Source organism: Carassius carassius, chromosome 27, assembly GCF_963082965.1.
Source record: "Carassius carassius chromosome 27, fCarCar2.1, whole genome shotgun sequence".
Taxonomy (NCBI): Eukaryota; Metazoa; Chordata; class Actinopteri; order Cypriniformes; family Cyprinidae; genus Carassius; species Carassius carassius.
This window is the reverse complement of record NC_081781.1, coordinates 16,708,425-16,722,453: the sequence shown is the minus strand read 5'-3', so window position 1 is coordinate 16,722,453 and position 14,029 is coordinate 16,708,425. Positions and strand designations below refer to the sequence as shown.

The 14,029-nt window shown below is 39.2% G+C and overlaps 1 protein-coding gene across 2 annotated transcripts in view; it reads left to right on the top strand.

The window, feature by feature from the left end:
• Positions 1-1,758: 1,758 nt before the first annotated feature.
• Positions 1,759-14,029, top strand: part of jag2b (jagged canonical Notch ligand 2b) — a 56,823-nt gene continuing 44,552 nt past the window's right edge. For both annotated transcript variants that reach the window (XM_059512978.1, XM_059512977.1), the window contains exons 1-2: positions 1,759-1,987; positions 2,411-2,731. In XM_059512978.1, the coding sequence (XP_059368961.1) occupies positions 1,919-1,987; positions 2,411-2,731 (390 nt within the window). In that variant the 5' untranslated portion in view covers positions 1,759-1,918. The remainder of the gene's footprint in view (positions 1,988-2,410; positions 2,732-14,029) is intronic.

Below are 14,029 nucleotides of genomic sequence, written 5' to 3'. Positions count from 1 at the left end.
AGAGCCTGCTAGGCCACAATGCCTGTTTATGTTACTTCATGTGCTCACAACAGCATGCAGCCTGCCTCTTAATAGATATATTTAAAAGTGATGGAGGAGCTCAGTACTGCTCATTTGTATGATTTCTTTATTTGACACACACAATTCAGGTCTTTTGGTCTTTTTTTAATGAGCTGATGATTTAAATCAGATGTGATAAATAAAAGAGACATGCAAAATGTTGAGTGTTGAGGTATTATCCAGGACCAGCTGGTCTAGCTGGTCTGTCAGCCTGGCCAAGCTGATGTTCAGCTGGTCGGCAAGCCGGTCTCCTAGTCTACTAGCTGAAAGGTGCCCAAAACCCTTCTAAAACCAACCCACAAACCAGTTTAGGCTGGTTTAACATTTTTTAGGCTTGATTTAAAAAATAGTAGTTTGCCCAAAAATGAACACTTCCAAGATGTAGATGAGCTTTTCTTCATCAGAACAGATTTGGAGAAATAGCATTACTTGTTCACCAGTGGATTCTCTGGAGTGAATGGGTGCCTTCAGAATGAGAGCTGATAAAAAAATCGCAATAATCCACGAGTAATCAACACGACTCCAGTCCATCATTTAACATCTTGTGAAGTGAAAATCTGCATGTTTGAAAGAAACAAATCCATTATAATTTAAACTTTAAACTGTTCCTTCTGGCTATAATCCCTATAGTGTTTCCTCCTTTGATAGTAGTTTGGACTCTCATTCTGATGGCACACATACATCACAGAGGATTATTTGGTAATGTAATGTTAAATTTCTCCGAATTTGTTAATATGAAGAAACAATCTTATCTATGTTTTGGATGACTTGAGGCTGATGGTCAGCAAATTTAAATTTTTGGGTAAAATATTCCTTTAAGATGTTTTATTCTCTTTTTTTCAGGACTGAGGATTGAGAACCACTGCATTAGGTACCAAGGCAGATCTTTACCGTTGTTTTCTGTAAATAAATATAATGGTTTTTCTTCTGTCTTCTTGGGGTCCCTCTGTTCAGGTTAATGCACACGTACAGTAGAGGGCGCTCTCACCTGCGTCAAATCACACTAGCAGGCAGAGCACGCATCAGGACATTGAACTGCAGCGAGGTGACACGGGTTTCCTGAGGCTCGCACTACTTTACGTGGTTTTGTGCTTTACACATGATATTTTAAATAGTGAATTTCAATAACATTTTAAAGCACTTCATTGGCTTTACTGTTTTACATATAATATTGGCAAAGCATCAGTACACACACACACACACACACACACACACACACACACACACAATAATAGACTACTAAAGAAATAATAAAATAAGGTGCCAGTAATGTTAATACAAATTATAATCACAATATAAAAAGAATTAGAATCAAACATTAAATTAACTTAGTATATGTCAATTTAAATGTTAGAATACACCACAGTGTTTAAATGAATATGGTTGATGGATAGAGATACCTTTCCAGCCATCATTGAGTGCTTTAATGCAAAATCTGTCACATTTGTTGTGTGATTGTCGCTAAATGTATTAAGTAATCATTCAAATAATAATATACAAAATCTGATTACAAAAATGCCAGAATTCTTAAAGGAAAGGGACCATAATGTTTCATTGCTCGATGTGAAACGGGAATAGACAGCGTAAGTTTCCCTCGAGTGGCGGTTGGCCAAACGAATCAGCAGAAGGCTATGTGATTGGTTCAACCAGCTGTCAATCACGTGAGATCTCTTCAGGCGTGTGGTAGCTGTGAACACATCATTTTGCCGTGCAGTGATCAGACCGAGGGAGAGATCAGCGCAGACATCACCGCGCAAACACACCACGCTTGTGAATTTTTGCATGTCAGGAGTGGAGGATCCTGTCGCCGGTCAACGGCCGTTTTTCACCTTGTATTCATAACGCATAAATCAGCGGCATGTGGAATTGTATCAGGATTAGGAATTGGCTCCCAATCGCGTGCCTGCTGTTAACGATATGGACGAAGGTGAGAGCGCTGATTGTTTCTAGTATTGCAGATCAATTTAATTTCCATAGCAGTGATCAGCAGGCAAAAGTTGATGGGTGTGGGCTGAAGATTTCAATGAATTTTGCCCAAAGTAATCGGAATTTGAATTACGCAGCCACATGTGTTCATGCATTTGGAAATGTCAGGAGATTGAAATAAATGTTACTTGTACCCCATCATTTTAAATATCTGTTTCCAGCCTCTGTAACGTTACAGTTTAGCAAAATGTTAGACTGATTATCTGGAGACTTCAAAGCACAAGCGCACGCAACACATTCCCTCAAATAATATTAGGCTTCCTCAGTTTTGCAAATCCGATCTGCATTTCATTATAAGCAACCAGTATTATGGCTACTCTGTTTATTAAATTTTTTTTTAATTTTATTCTAATATTATTTTTAGGTGTCCCAGTCTTCTGGCTATTTTGAGCTGCAGTTGATTGCTGTAGAAAATGTAAACGGTGAGTTATGGGACGGGGAATGTTGCGACGGCACGCGGAACTCTCAAGACCAGCGCTGCGAACGGGACGAGTGTGATACATACTTTAAAGTGTGTCTGAAGGAGTACCAATCTGAAGTCACCACCACTGGGCCGTGCACCTTTGGCTCTGGATCTACTGACGTTCTCGGTGGAAATACATTTTCTTTTAAGACTGCAAAGAACAACCCCAGCAAAGCGAGGGATGTGGGAAAGATCATCATCCCCTTTCACTTCGCCTGGCCGGTAAGTGCGCTTCTCTGCGCGAGCTATAATAATAACGCGCCGCGGTGAGCTGTCACTGCTCGGAAGTTGAGTGCACTATTGTTACTGTGATGACGGTCTCTTTTTTAAATCGTGTGCGTGTAAGGCTGCTGTGTCCTAACGATTTTTATGTAGAAAAAGGTTAAAATGGTTAAGAACGATTATCTTTAGTGTATTCACTTTGCTGTGCATGTTTGAAACTGGCTGCTATAAGGTGCATTTAAGGTGACACGCATTTCTTAAAGAGACAGTTCACTCAAAAATCCAAATTCTGTCTTGTACTCACGATGTTTCAAACCTGTATGACTTATTCGCTTTCCTTGGAGCACAAAAGGAGATGTTAAACGGAATGACAGTCACCATTCACTTGCATTGTAAGTGAATGGGGACTGTCATTCTGTTAACGGAAAGTCAGGTTTGGAAACATTTATCATGCGTAGCTGGTTGTGTCTCATTTTTGGGCAGCACAGGCGCAAGAATAACGTTGACTAGGTAGGCAGCTTACTAGGTTCTGACTTTCTTGATTTCAGTTGGCTTCGAGTGAAGCCAATCTTCCTCAAAGATTCTAGTGTAACGTTCTTGATATTCAAATATGACGCGCAATCCAGCGGCAGCTGCATTTCCCGTTATTGTGGTGTTACAGGTTTTTGTGAATTTGTTAAAACGCTCTTTTGTAGCTTATAATGAAGCTTGTAGCTTATCGTTTACAAAAATGTACCACACCAAGCAAAGTTGCCGCTAAAACTCCATAGTTACTGCTCTTATTGTTAGGGGAAACATGGAGTGTTGTAACGCGTTTCAACGTCGTTTCCTATAAAACTTTGATATTCCAAAATTATTATTATTATGTTTATTATTTGCTTCAAACTAGTTGAAACATTTATTAAAATAATCACAGATCTAGATATGAAATTATATATTTTAACTTTCATGACAACTTAGCCTAACAAATGCTCTGCATCAAATAGCCTACATCTGTACAGCTCTAATAAATTATTTTAGAATCACCTTCAAACAATGTGAAAAGCGTCTAGATTTTTAATCAGTTTATATATGTTGTTATTAGTGGCTAATATTGTACTTTTATATTAGTTAATAGACAATAACTATTAACTGTGGGATTTTAGTGGAAATATAGTTACCATGGCAATTAGTTGTAAGGGTAGCCTTGAACTACTTGCAGCTCCCTTGTGTTGATATGTGAAAAAGTTATCAAGTGTCTCTTCAGACAGGCAGGAACATTACTGATGCTGATATCAGGTAGCAAATCGCTGCAGTGTTTTATGCATTTCTGTGTCACACCCGCAAACAACAAAAAAGAGATGTCATGTAGTACTGACTGTCAGCTTTGGACGGCAGCCCAGTTAGGCACACACTCACCTAGCAGACCCCTAAACTAACCCTCCCGTAGGAATAAAAAATGACCCCCCCCAACCAAATACACAAACACTCAACCGTTCAAGTTAATGTGTAACATGCTATCAAACTGACCCTTTCGGGGCCGCCTTTGATGCTACACCTGCTTCTCTTCTGACCATTGCTTTAAATTTTACCTAGATATGTCCCTGTATAACTTTGATCACATGTGTTGTTGTAAATCTGTGTCTGAATGCCTGTGATTGAGTTTGATTTTCAAATGCTGTGTATTTGCAGTTTCTTAGTGTCTCATGGATGCTAATAAAATTGCCAGAGGAATGTGTTCTTGAGTGCCTGTGAATTCGGACATCTGTTTGATGTGCTCGGTGTAACCTCATCTAGAGTGCATTGTATAAAGATATCTAGCACCTCACCCGGAGGCTTGGAGATTAAGTCCGCCACCTGTCGGAGGTGCAGGTTTTTTATTTTTTTATTTAAATTTTTCAGCCTATCTCTGGTTTGTTTGTCAAGATTTCAGAGATTGGTTTTGGTGAAGCAGTTGCTTTGATAGTTTGCTTATTATTAGTATTGATATAAATTTCCCGATTTGATTTGATAAAAGCTTTGAATTGAATTTGATTCGTTTTGCTACTGCTTTTGGAATTCAATTATATTTGGCCAAGATACAACTATTTGAAAATCTGGAATCTGAGGGTGCAAAAAAATTGAAATATTGAGAAAATCACCTTTAAAGCTGTCCAAATTAAGTTCTTAGCAATGCATAATACTAATCAAAATTTAGTTTTGATATATTTACAGTAGGAAATTGACAAAATATCTTCATGGAACATGATCTTTACTTAATGTCCTAATGAATTTTGGCATAAAAAAAAAAACGATAATTTTGACCCATACAATATATATATTTTTGGCTATTGCTATAAATATACCCCAGCGACTTAAGATTGGTTTTGTGGTCCAAGGTCACAGTTAGTCTTTTTGAATGATTCATAACAATGATCCACTTAAAAAAAGTCATTTGTTTATGAATTTGACTACACTAGTTGCATTCTTTGTTTTGATTCAGTAAATAGAACTAGTTCATGAGAGTTGTTTGTTTGTGAATCAGACTGTGAATCCCTTGCAGTTGTGTAACATAGATTTGAGTTACAGTTTTAGTGAATGTGAAACTCCAGCGTAAGAGATTGAGAGATAGTAAAGAGTAGGGGTGTAACGATTCACTCGTTTTCTCGATGCATCGATTACAAACCCTGTCGATTCATATGCATCGATCTTGAAACATGATTTTTGAATCGTGAATCACCGATCTTGGACAGTTATCGATTCAAAATGCTAAGAATCGAATGAATCGCGATTTCTATAGCGATTCAATGCTTTCAAAATGTGTACACATTAAATTACTACACGCACGAATTAATGGAGACCTTGAAGAGTGTTCGTGAATCGTGCCTCTTATCTGTCCTTCACGCGCTCCACTGTTTACCGCCTGAGACTGTCACAGGATTGCGCTCGCGCTCCGTTCGTCTCTGACGCAGCTGATGTGTGATCTGTAGGACTCGTGTCCAGTAATGCTAACGTGAAGTAGTTTTACTTTTCTGTAGTTTGTCAATGGCTCTCTGCATCTTACCGACGGAGTTACCGGAGCCGTCGACAGCTGTGTTTATTGCATGGACGGACCAGAAATGTAAGTGTCTAAATCATACGCACAGATCCATTGAATTATAAATGTTTTTAAACAATGCGGATGAACCGAATATACGAAGGAAACTTTTAAAATTAACCACAGCATTAACAAAGACCTTGAAATAAGAGCGCGAGATTTATCTGATAATCAGATGCATGAAAGTAGCGTTTGTTTCATTAGCAAACAGACATCTGGCGCGTTTTCTCTCAGAATCATTCGCTGATGGAGAGGAAAAGTTAAATAGAGATGAAGACGGTTTCACACTGAAAGAGAAGTGATCTCGCTCTCATAGACGTGCCAGGCTATATCTGCAGCTAAACTGAATAAAAGCAGAATGAACTGATGAAACTAAAAAAAACCCCACAAACAATTTATGAATGATGCAGTGCTAATTGACATTTATTACAGTACAGAAACTATGAAGTATATTTTCTACCTTATTCTGTGCAGAAAATTTAAATAATTGCTAATTAAATGTAGCCTAGTATATAAAACAATCATAAAATTGCCATTAGGAAAAAAATATCGATTACAAATGATTGATTATTGTCCAGCAGTGTATTTGATTTATTAGCTAATTAAAAGTAATTAAAAAAGAAGATAATTTATTGTAAAAAAAAATAAATAAATAATAATAATAATAATAATTATTATTATTATATAGGCTACATACATAAAATGATTGTATTTGACATTTCTGTCACTTCTGAAATTATGGCTACGCCCCTGGTGTGACAAAATGTTAGCTTATACATAATACTCTTTAAGCTCTTTTTTAAAAACTTGGCTTACATACATTTTTACGTATGCCATGTCGCATCATTAAACTAGCATTTAACAATGGACAAAAGTTTTTTTTATTTTTTTTTCTAACCTATGGTTCTCTAACCATAAATGCTACTGTAATTTGCCCCCTGACTAAGCATTTAAAGAATTTAGTAGAAGCATTTAAATAATCCCGTGAATGCACGTAAAGAATGCAGAATCGAATCGTTATAATCGAATCGAATCGAATTTAATTGTGAATCGAATCGAATTGAATCGTTCTAAATTTGCAAAAATCGTTCTTGAATCGAATCGAAAACCTATGAATCGTAATCGAATCGAATCGAATCGCTGCCTTGCCAAAGATTCACAGCCCTAGTCGGCCTCTCTGGTGGCACACAGTGAATGTTGATGATAGAGACAGCAGCTGTATCCATCCGTCAGAGTGGAGGACCACTACGCTTCAAGGTTAAATGGCAGCGTCAGCCACACCTGATTAGGAGCTTGCTGGCCAGTTGCTAGGAGACCGTTACATGGGCCTTTAGTAAACAATTATCCATTGCCCTTCGAGTTCCCTTCCCCCTTAACTGGTCTTTCAGCGGAGCCACTCGTTCTCATCTCACCTGGGAAAGAAGTGCTAGAGCCTCTCAACTGATTACACTATTGACTGTGTAATTAGCCAGTCACAGCTGGCTTTGTCTCCCGTCAACAAAAAGCTGTAATTGTCCAGTTCAGCATCAGAGCAGGTGGCTGTTGATTGGGACTGATTATAGATCGCTGCTCCCCCCCAAGGCCTCAAAATGTCCAAGTAAGCAGTGTCCATCTTTTGTTTTTGTCTTTTATGGTGGTTGACCACATCTATTACAAGAGCCTTTTATAGTCATAAACTATCTAGCTAGCTATTAGTATGTTAATTAACACATTGCTTTTAAAAATCTAGAAAGTATGTAGAAACATTTTACAGTAAGGTTCTGTATGATAACTTAGTTTGATCACTAACATGAACAATTACCAAAACATTAATCTATTCTAATTGATACATTTTCTATAAATGTATATATATTTGTAATGTTTCTTAAATAGTAACCTAGATGAATAAATGCTGTTAAAACCATTGTTCATTTTTAATTTATGATTCCTAATGCATTAACCATATTGTGAAGTGTTACCAAAAACACTAGCTCCTCACTACTAGAGTAGTCCATTATTGGACATGACTAGTTGACTTGTGACAAATCTCTAGATCAAATAAACGAGTCAAGGCCAAGTAGCTTTCGTTTTATATGGCTGGACTATTCACAGTCATCTTCAGTGGTTTGTGATGTTAAAGGAAGTACCAGTATTGATTCCTGTCTCTCCATGGAGATCCGCTGGGGTGATTCACCAGGAAGTTGGATCATGAAGAATCTCTAGCTGGATGTGAGACTCTCTATCCTTCCCTTCCTGACCCTGAAATAGCTTCTTGTTCTGCCACCACAATAAACATGTTCTTTTCTTGTGACCTGGGGCAAAGCATGGCTTTCTGTACCCATGTCTTCCCATTAAATGAAAGGAAAGGCTGCATTTTCCCTCTCCTGAATGCAGCAGTCATGGTAGAGGTATTTTTAGCAGCCGAGAGACCGGACCAATTAAGAGGTGATGTGCCTGAGGTGACTTTATGAAGGAACCTTTTATGATACAATACGGGTTGAGAGAGGCTGTCTCTGGTTATGTTGCATTTTGTAAACCCGGACAGTTTTCCCACCTAGTATTGACCATGTTTAATTGTAAAATAGCTATTTTACAGGGGACAGGGATTTCGAAACAATGATATATAAAGAGAGACCGGTTGGACTCTTTGTGAAGCGTATGAGCCAGGCACTTCCTACTCTATCACTCCCACATGATGGACTCTATAAACCCATGAAAACAGTCTATTAAGAAGGGCCTCTGGCAAAATGCTGTTAATCAATTAATGACTAAAATGCTTGAAAAAAAAAAAAACACTTCTTGGTAACATGATTGTGAGTGTAGGGTTCTGAAAAGGGTAAAAGTGATAGTTCACCCAAAAATGAAAATATTGTAAATATAAAAACTGTAATTATTTACTCACCCTTATGTCGTTCCAAACCCATAAAACCTTTGTTCATCTTCGGAACACAAATTAAGATATTTTGGAAAACCGAGAGCTTTCTGGCTCTTCATAGGCAACAATGCAAATGACTCATTCAAGGCCCAAAAAGGTAGTAAGGACATCGTTAAAATAGTCCATTTGAGAAGAAATTGTTGAATCAAGTCATTATTTTTGCTTCAAAACATTACGGTTGCATCACTGATGTCACATTGACTATTTTAACGATGTCCTTGCTACCTTTTTGGGCCTTGAATGTGGTAGTTACGTTGCTGTCTGTGCAAAGTCAGAGAGCTCTCGTATTTCACCAAAATGTCTTTTGAAAATTTGAAATGACATGAGGGTGAGTAATTAATGACAGAATGAAAATTTTTAGGTGATCTATCTTTTTAAGGCCTAGGTATACCAACTACGATAACTATAACCATGACGTTTTAACAATCCTTCTAATTCTATAAGAATAAAGTCCACACCACAGCTATCATGATAATGCAATGTCATATAAATCACTTTCACTCCCCAGGTGATACACTATAGAAACATCAACAGACAATCAGAATCCACTTGATTTCAAAAAGCTTGAGCGTTTAAAATGGCAGACGACAACTGCAGATTGTGCTTATAATACACAGAATGTTATCGTCACCATATATATCCTATTTTTTCTTTATAATGAACATTCTTAGTGTGAATGAGCCTTTAGGCCTGGCATCAGGATGGGAGAGCTGAAGAAAAAAACACTCTTCTTTGTGCAGTACTTCAGCTAAATGTACCTAAGAAAGCATGTCAGTGCTTTTAGAGTATGTTGAGATCTTGAACGCCACCCTCATGAAGAGTACAAGATAAACCGGTTCCCAACAGAAGAGCTTCCATGTACTGAGCCACCAGTGGTGGACATGATTGTATTAAGCAGTGCAGTTATAATGGACTTTCTGTCTCCCCTGAGAAGGGTCAAAGAAAACATGGGGTCCTTTCAGAATTGGGCGTTAGCGAGCTTAACCCTGACGACCCTTCCCAATAACACTGGAAGCCAGTGTGTGTGTTAGAGAGAGAACCATTTCTATTGTTAGCCCTTGGTGCTCAACTAATTGTTTTCAACTACCCATGATGCTCTACCTCCCTGGTACTAGGTTTCTCCTTTGCTTCAGCACAATTTCACAAATGACAGCGTGAACGATGATTTTTTATTTTTTATTTTTTGAATAATGTTAAGGGGGAGCCTGATTGTTTTTGCTGTGTTGGCATACATGGATGTGGCGTGTGTGACTAATGCATGTGCATTTTCCTGTGCGACCTAGTAGGCTAATGAATTGTGAGCAGGTGTGCTGCAGTGATTAAAGTGCATTATCGCGCAGCAAGTTTATTTCCCGCTTGACCTCTGATCCTGTTCAAAATAATAATGATTATAATGGAGTTGTAGACCATGTGGCCATAACAGCACTCTATTAGCTTGCTATACTGCAGCTAGGGCTTTTGAGCGAGAAGTGAAGCTGCTTAGCACTGGCTGTGCCGTTTTAACTAGATGCTGAAACCGGAGTAAATAGTCAGTACTGTAACTGGACAAGACCGACGGGGAGACAACTGGCTTGTCAGATGGTTTGATGATGAGTTAGCAGTCTAGGGTGTCAAATGTCCGCCTCACTGTAGTAACCGAGGGGCTGCGCTGCTTGCCAAATGGGAGGTTGCCCATAAGCAGTTTATGGAATATTGTCATTCCATATTGGGGTTATAACGGCAGTGTAGGAACAGCTATCAGGTAGAAGAGTTTCACAGATGTAGTTGATGTGTTCCCATACATTTTTTGGAAGCCTACTTTAGATTAGTATGGCCGGACTAATGTGTAATACATGATTTGGAAGGATTTAGAGCTGTGAGAATTGATCCAGGCTGGTGTCTTTGGGAGAGCTGTAAGCTGTGCCCACTGGGATATGGCAGCTTCCAACCTCACAGCCTGTTTCTGGTGCTGCCAAGCAGCCATGCTAGTTTCAGTTTCTACAAATGCTGCAGTTAAACCTTCTCTGAAATTGAGACGATCTGAAAGATCGACGTGTGTACAGGTGATTGATATGCAATTAGCCTTTTTGATTACTATACTGTACAATACTATACTATACCTCTTAAAATGTGTAATTGTATGCTATTTTTACAGTCAAAGTATACAAGTATATTCTAATTCCAGGGCTTAAGTCTTTTTATCCAAAGAATAAGGCAAACATTATCAGGTTATATGATAGGCTTGATTTGGAAAACATCACAAAATGATTTTTCAAATAGGATGGATACATTGTGATGTGATGATGTAATAGTAAGTTTGTCTGTGATTTAACTTGAATTTGTCATGAAATGAGTGACTACATAGTGGGCATTGTATTGTACCTTTTAAACGGCTTGTTAAACTAATTTTTTTTACCTCCAAAGCTTTAATATCAACCACTTTCTTAGTTTCTTTGTTTTGTCTGTAATTTCTGTAGGACACCTTGTTCTCAGGGTGAGTAAGATAACTCATACACATCATTGCTTATGTTTCTGTATGTAACTCTGTCTTTCTGTGTGTGTGTGTGTGTGTGTGTTTGCGGTCACTGCTGTCCCTTCCTGCTTAATTAGCACCCAGAGGGGAGGAGTTTGTTGTATTGCCATTGCTAATGATCTTGTTGGCATAGCAGCGGAATGCTAAATGGGCCGTGTGTGTACACACTCACCCAGAGTGTGCCCTTCATTGGCCAAATCTGCAGCAATAAGCACCATGTAAGCTTAATTCTGCATCTCGCTTGGTGTTCCTGCCTTTCAGACTCACTGGACTCTCGTCTGACTCGCTGTATTGATAATGGTGTCTCATGGGTATGCAAGGGAAACCTACGCATTGTACTTTATGGTGCTTTATTATTGTGTCTGTAAGAACTTAACCCCCGTTTGGGAGTTTGCTGAAAGAGGGGAGGTTACCGAGCACAGAATATCATTTACTGGCTCTAGGGTCCAGAGTGCACGTTGGGCTGCATCTTCCTGTCCTCCCAGGGCTATAATACTGCTTAAACAAAGCTATTGTTGGCTTTTGTGCTCTGGAAGCCTGGCGGAAAATGACAATTGACTGATTCGAAACAAGTCGTGTCATATGGACTAGTTGTGTGGAGAGGTCACTTCTACAGTGGATTTCTGGAATGGAATAGCCATGGATTGCTCATCCATAGTTGGGTTGCTGATGAGGATTGATGGGAAAGACCATTCACTTTGGCATCTGGAAGAAGGACTAACAAAGAAATCCCTTTTCAGCTTAACTGTTTCGGTTGGGGCTGAAGGAAGGGTTTTCGACAAGGGTGGGAAAGACTTTTCACATTGTTCTCAGAATGAGAGACCAACAAAGTCACCCAGAATCCCTCTTGAGCGACAGGTTGGGTTAGGGTGTTCCTCCAGGTATTTCCCTAGCAATTTTTTTCCAGCCATTTTCTTTGATCCTATCCCCTCCCCACCCTGCTCTCCTGTCATTACCCAGATCCAAAGAGCTGTTTCCTTTGGTTTAATTAGACTCCAAGCTCAATGTTGTTTTCCTCAGAGAGTTGTTGTGGCTGGTCTTGTGAGAAAGCTGGATACTTGGGACAAAAAAATGGGGTTGTGGGTTTAGAATTTAAGATGGATGTGTGATCTATATAGGGATGACAGACTAGGAGAGGGCGAGGAAAAAGCACAAATGAAATGACCTGGTCACCCCCTGTCTGCAGTTTGGCCGAGACCCCTGTGTATTGGTGATGGAGCAGGGGACACCTTTCTCTTGTGAGTGATTGATTATGGAGCTGGCTTTTCAACCTTCTCTTCCCACCACTGAGGACTTAATGTGGACCCTGCGAGGTGACTGGACCTCCCCGACACCCCCGATCACTCCTCGACCAAGTCTAGACTTGTTTGACACAAACATGACCTTGTCATGCTGGGGTGGGTGACAGCCATCATCACATCGCTCATTGCCTGTTCTAAAGGACCGGTGACAACAAAGTGCCCTCATTTGTGATCAAACCTGTGCTGTAGGACCCTGGGGAAGAACACAGAATCTGAATTTGCACCGTCTTGATGAGTGATCTGCTCTGAATGCAATTTATTTCCTAAAGGGGACGGGTGTGCTGAATTTATCAAATGGGGTTGGCTTTTTGATTTATGTCCACCATTTTTCATATATTGCTGAACACATTGTTTTTAGGTTTTTTTAGATGTCCTGTTTCTTCAGTTGTATGATTTCCTGCAATTTTTTAATTGTTGGAAATTGTATAGATGAACACATAAATTATTAATAAAAGAACCAAGTAGGCCTATACATTTTTTTCTCTCTCTCTAAATTAGGGGTGTAACGGTACGTGTATTCGTACCGGACCGTTTCGGTACAGGGCTTTCGGTACGGTGCACGTGTGTACCGGATGACCGAATGCAATATTTTTTATACGGAACATAGGTACATTTTCGTGTTTCCAAACGAACATATTAAGTGTCGGAAGTCTCCGCGTTCAGCGCAAATCCCGCCCTGCAGCTGATTCTAAGGCCGGTGACACACTGGCTGCGTGGCGTGAGCGTGGTGTTTCTGCTGCGTGTCAGTAGCGTGACGGCTGCTTCACGTTTTCTATGTCTTTACACACCAGAATCGTGCCTGACGCGGCGATGGCGCGCTGCTGCTACTGTAGGTGACATAGAGGGAGACCGCCGACAGACCAGGATCTTGTCTTCACGACAACAATATATATACTTCATGTTGAGCACAAATATAAAGCCTACTGATAAAGGACACCGTCAACAGTATTGACGGCAAAAGAGACTATGTTTGACAGGTGCAATATGCCAGTGTGTCACCAGCCTAAGGTTTTCAAAAGGCATCACGCGAGTGTGAACATCACTACAACTAGGAAAAAAACGATTGTAATTCTAACGCAGCTCCCATCGGCATTTAAACAGACCTTTGCTCTTAATTCCGATCGGTCCAACGCAATAACGAAATCTGAGCAGGTCTAAAAACTGAAACTGCTGATGCTGCACTTTACACTTTGGAAAAGTTATATGTATTTTTTAAATTAGCAGGCATACAAGCTGGGATTGATAATACTGCACTGTAATCATAGTTATTTATTTATATTTTTCATTATATTTTATTATATGATACTGGTTTGAGACTGAGAGTATTTTATTTAGTGGAGAACTTTGCAGCAGTATTTTATTTCTTATTCTTTTTTATTTTATATATATTTTATTAAAAAGTATTTAAAAAAAAGTGTATAGTAATAAACAACATGCAGTTTAATGTTTGCATTTCTTTCCCTTACTGTACCGAAAATGAACCGAACCGTGGCTTTAAAACCGAGGTACGTACCGA